The 5,389-nt window shown below is 49.3% G+C and overlaps 1 protein-coding gene across 1 annotated transcript in view; it reads left to right on the top strand.

Annotated features, from left to right (window-relative positions):
* Positions 1-2,110: 2,110 nt before the first annotated feature.
* Positions 2,111-5,389, top strand: part of LOC130587181 (nuclear respiratory factor 1-like) — a gene marked incomplete at its 3' end in the record, with an annotated part of 11,663 nt that continues 8,384 nt past the window's right edge. Inside the window, exon 1 of the mRNA XM_057388146.1 lies at positions 2,111-2,492. Coding sequence (XP_057244129.1) covers positions 2,270-2,492 — 223 coding nt within the window. The remainder of the gene's footprint in view (positions 2,493-5,389) is intronic.

Here is a 5,389-nt window from a genome sequence, read left to right as displayed (position 1 = left end):
TGGGAATAATCTGGATGTGGGAATGCCTTCCCAGAGGTTTGTGGCATTAGGTGTAGGCTATCTCAGAATGGAAGGTTTCCTTCTGGTGGAGGTGGCATTGGAAGCGCCCGTTGTCTTGGGCTCCKGTCTCCTGGTGAACCTGAAGGTCACTGTGCTTTATAAATTATATTCCAATCACGTTTTCCCATGGATTTTAAAACACTTTTAATTTTTAAAAATTTTTATAGAAATACCCAAATTTACACTGCTCCAGTGAGAAAAGCAGCAATGTCCCCTTTCAGGGAAAGCGCGGTGTCTTTGGGAAATCCATTGAGTCAGTCCGTTCAGGATTTACTTTAAATATTTTTCTCCCACTCATTTTTCTCTGGTGATAGCAAAATAAATTTTTTGGAAGGAGCTTAGGGCTGGTTGTTTCTCCAGCAGGAGTTTTCAGTTTTTTTCAGTGCACCTCAGCACCTCCATCCCTCCTCACTGGTACCATTTGAACTCCAGCTATTTTTGGGTGGTTCTAATGTTACAGCCCAGGCTGTAAACAGGGCAGGACAGCAGCACCATCGGGTTCCAGCAGCATTTTAGGGAGGCTGTGGCTGCTGTGGCTTTGGCTGTAGGGTTTGTGACAGTGTCACATCAACAGTTCTGCTGTCCCTCAGGTTTGAGTTCCCCCAGCCTTCCCCAACCCCACTATGTCCCCAAAGCTGTGAAATCCCACCAGRGATGGGGACTCCAGCRCTTCCCTGGGCAGTCTGTTCYKCTGACARTGAKAAATGTTCCCCAAAATCCCAGCTGAACCTCCCCAGCACAACCTGAGCCCGTTTCCTCTTGTCCTGTGGCTTGGGAGAAGAGACCAACCCCTACTTGGTTGCAACCTCCCTTTTTTTGGTCAGAATAACCCTCTGCACATGGTGATTTGGGTTCCTGTGTCTCACTGACCCCTCTGTGACCTTCCATGACCCAGAATCAGTGCAGAGCTGTAATTCCATGACTTTACTTACAGGATCAGGATTGTTTTTGTTTTTTTTTTTTTTTTTTTTTTCCCGTTCCCTGCAGCTGCTCACCTCTCTCTGCCCTTTGCCCCGAGCAGGAACAGATTCCTTTTGCCGATCTGCTTTTGAGGGTTGAGGTTCTGATTCTTCAGTTTGAGAATATCTCAGGGATTGCCATTTCTTTTTCACACACGGACTGAAAATATCCCCAACCCTCCTGTCCTGGTCCTTCTGTCCAGATTTGTGCTCCTGCTGTGTGGTCCAGGGCCCTGCTGATTCTTTAAGCTGCTGCTTTGCTCAGTGCATTACCACCAGATGCCTTAAATAAATCAGCTTTCTGTGATTTTTGAGCTCGGTTTGTAATGGCTTTGCCCATTTTTGGGCTCTGAGTTCAGTTTTAGGCCCTTCCTGTGACCGGAGGGAATGTCCAGGGAAGGGGATGGAGATGGGGAAGGATCTGGAGTGGCTGAAGGAGCTGGAAAAGGGCTCAGCCTGGAGAAAGGGGGGATCAGGGGGAACTTTGTGGCTCTGCAAAACTCCCTGACAGGAGGAGGGGATTTGGGATCTTATCCCAGGGAACAGGGAACGGCCTCAGGCTGGGCCAGGGGAGCTTTAGATTGGATTTTAGGGTTAATTTCTCCATGGAAATGGTTTTCAGGCCTTGGCAGGGGCTGTCCAGGGAGGTTTGGAGTGCCCATCCCTGGAGATGTCCTGGGAATTCCTGGAGGTGGCACTGAGTGCTCAGGGCTGGGGACAAGGAGGGCATTGGGCACAGCTTGGATTCGATGGGCTGGGAGGGCTTTTCCACCCTAAATGGTTCTGGGGTTCTGTACTGCCATCCTTGTTTGCTCTGAGCTCCTGAGCTCAGTGTGTCATGAGCTCCTGAGGTCGGAGGAGATGTTGGGTCCCCTTCCCTTCCCTTCCCTTCCCTTCCCTTCCCTTCCCTTCCCTTCCCTTCCCTTCCCTTCCCTTCCCTTCCCAAACCTTCCCAAACCTTCCCAAACCTTCCCTTCCCTCTGGATCTTGGATTGGCATAAACGAGTCCCACCTTTGACCCTTTAACACGTTGGGTGAGTGATGCAGAATCCCAGAGCTGTGCCACCCTTGGAACCCATTCCCTCACCCAGATAACACTCCCAGGGTGCTGTGCCCTGTTGGGAAGGACAAATTTCCCCAAACTCTTTAACCTCACCTTCCCCTCGTGTCTCCTGGCGGAGCTGTCATTTCCTGTCACATCCCCCTCGCTCACCGCCCGCGCTTTCTGTCCCTCGTGCCAGTGACTCTTGATGGAAGAACACGGAGTGAGCCAGGCGGAGCACATGGCTACCATCGAGGCGCACGCAGTGGCCCAGCAGGTGCAGCAGGTGCACGTGGCCACCTACACGGAGCACGGCATGCTGAGCGCCGACGAGGACTCGCCCTCCTCGCCCGAGGACACGTCCTACGACGACTCCGACATCCTCAACTCCACGGCGGCCGACGAGGTCACGGCTCATCTGGCGGCTGCAGGTAAAGCCAGGGGGGATCCTCCACAGCTCCATCCCATCCTCGGGATGGCCCACATTCCTTCCAAGCTCTTCAATCCCCTGTCGTTTATGTGGGAAAGTCAACCAGCTCGATTTTTTGGGAGTGTCTTCCAAAAGTGTTTTTTTGGGATTTGTTGGGATTGTTTGGAAGTGTCTTCCTGGAACCCAAAAGTTCGGTTTTAGTTTGCGTTAAAGGATTAAATTGCATCTCTGCTACATGGAGATCTCCACAACTCCCGCTCCAGTTCCATCCTTGGGATGTCCCAAATTCTCCTCAGGTGCTTTAATCCCACGTCGTTTATGTGGGAAAGTCACCCAGCTCCATTTTTGGGATTGTCTTCATGGAACCCAAAAGCTCCGTTTTAGTTTGCATTAAAGGTTGAATTGCAGCTCTGCCACGTGGAGATCCTCCACAGCTCCATCCCATCCTCGGGATGTCCCAAATTCCCCCTGGGTGTTTCAATCCCACCTTGTTTCTTGTGGGAAAGTCACCCAGCTCGGGGATTTTTTGGGATTGTCTTCCTGGAACCCAAAAGCTCCATTTTAGTTTGCGTTAAAGGGTTAAATTGCAGATCTGCCATGTGGAGATCCTCCACAGCTCCATCCCATCCTCAGGGTGTCCCAAATTCCCCCCGGGTGCTTCAATCCCATGTCGTTTCTGTGGGAAAATCGCTCAGCTCAATATTTTGGGATTGTCTTCCTGGAACACGAAAGCTCAATTTTAGTTTGCATTAAAGGGTTGAATTGCAGCTCTGCCATATGGAGATCCTCCACAGCTCCGTCCCATCCTCGGGATGGCCCAAATTCCCCCCAGATGCTTCAGTCCCCCATCGTTTCTGTGGGAAAGTCACCCAGCTCGATTTTTTTGGGAATGTCTTCCTGGAACCCAAAAGCTCCGTTTTAGTTTGCTTTAAAAGGTTAAATTGCAGATCTGCCATGTGGAGATCCTCCACAGCTCCCCCTCCAGTTCCATCCTCGGGATGTCCCAAATTCCCTGTGGGTGCTTCAATCCCACCTCATTTCTGTGGGAAAGTCACCCAACTCGATTTTTTGGGAGTGTCTTCCGAAAATGTTTTTGGGATTTTTTCGGATTGTCTTCGAAAAGTGTTTTTTGGGATTTTTTGGGAGTCCTCCTGGAACCCAAAAGCTCCGTTTTAGTTTGCATTGAAGGGTTGAATTGCAGCTCTGCCACGTGGAGATCCACCACAGCTCCATCCCATCCTTGGGATGTCCCAAATTCCCCCCAGGCGTTTCAATCCCACTCGTTTCTCTGGGAAAGTCACCCAGCTCCATTTTTGGGATTGTCTTCGTGGAACCCAAAAGCTCAGTTTTAGTTTGTGTTAAAAGGTTAAATTGCATCTCTGCCACGTGGAGATCCTCCACAGCTCCATCCCATCCCATCCTCGGGATGTCCCAAATTACTCCCAAGCTCTTCAATCCCGCGTCGTTTCTGTAGGAAAGTCACTGAGATCGATTTTTTGGGATTGTCTTCCTGGAACCCAAAAGCTCCGTTTTAGTTTGCATTAAAGGTTGAATTGCAGCTCTGCCACGTGGAGATTCTCCACAGCACCATCCCATCCTCGGGATGTCCCAAATTACTCCCAAGCTCTTCCATCCCCTGTCATTTCTGTGGGAAAGTCACCCAGCTCCATTTTTTGGGATTGTCTTCATGGAACCCAAAAGCTCAGTTTTAGTTTGTGTTAAAGGGTTAAATTGCACCTCTGCTACGTGGAGATCCTCCACAAGTCCCGCTCCAGTTCCATCCTCGGGATGTCCCAAATTCCCCCCAGGCGCTTCAATCCTGCGTCGTTTCTGTAGGAAAGTCACCCAGCTCGATTTTTTGGGAATGTCTTCCATAAGTGTTTTTTGGGATTTTTTGGGATTGTCTTCCTGGAGCCCAAAAGCTCGGTTTTAGTTTGCGTTAAAGGGTTAAATTGGATCTCTACCACGCGGAGATCCTCCACAGCTCCATCCCATCCTCGGAATGTCCCAAATTCTCCTCAGGTGCTTCAATCCCACCTCGTTTCTGTGGGAAAGTCACCCAGCTCAATTTTTTGGAAGTGTCTTCTGAAAGTGTTTTTTGGGATTTTTTGGGAGTCCTCCTGGAACCCAAAAGCTCCATTTTAGTTTGCGTTAAAGGGTTAAATTGCAGCTCTGCCACGTGGAGATCCTCCACAGCTCCATCCCATCCTCAGTATGTCCCAAATTCCCCCCGGGTGTTTCTATCCCACCTCGTTTCTGTGGGAAAGTCACCCAGCTCAATTTTCTGGAAGTGTCTTCCAAAAGCGTTTTTGGGTTTTTTTGGAATTGTCTTCCAAAAGTTTTTTGGGATTTTTTTAGGATTGTCTTCCTGTAACCCAAAAGCTCGGTTTTAGTTTGCGTTAAACGGTTAAATTGCATCTCTGCCACGTGGAGATCCTCCACAGCTCCATCCCATCCTCAGGATGGCCCAAATTCTCCTCAGGTGCTTCAATCCCACCTCGTTTCTGTGGGAAAATCACCCAGCTCCATTTTTTGGGATTGTCTTCCAAAAGTATTTTTTGGGAGTGTCTTCCTGGAACCCAAAAGCTCAGTTTTAGTTTGCATTATAGGGTTGAATTGCAGCTCTGCCACGTGGAGATCCTCCACAGCTCCATCCCATCCTCAGTATGTCCCAAATTCTCCTCAGGTGCTTCAATCCCACCTCGTTTCTGTGGGAAAGTCACCCAGGTCGATTTTTTGGGATTGTCTTCCAAAAGTATTTTTTGGGAGTGTCTTCCTGGAACCCAAAAGCTCAGTTTTAGTTTGGTTTAAAGGGTTWAATTGCAGCTCTGCTGGTCTTTAAAGCGATTTTGTGATCACTGGAAGTGACTTTTTAGTGGATCCACAGTTCTGAAAAAT

The sequence above is a fragment of the Malurus melanocephalus genome, unplaced genomic scaffold (genome assembly GCF_030028575.1).
Source record: "Malurus melanocephalus ecotype Western Australia unplaced genomic scaffold, MMel_1.1 scaffold_1606, whole genome shotgun sequence".
NCBI lineage: Eukaryota > Metazoa > Chordata > Aves > Passeriformes > Maluridae > Malurus > Malurus melanocephalus.
The sequence above is the reverse complement of the archived record's forward strand: the minus strand, read 5'-3'. Positions and strand labels throughout refer to the sequence as shown.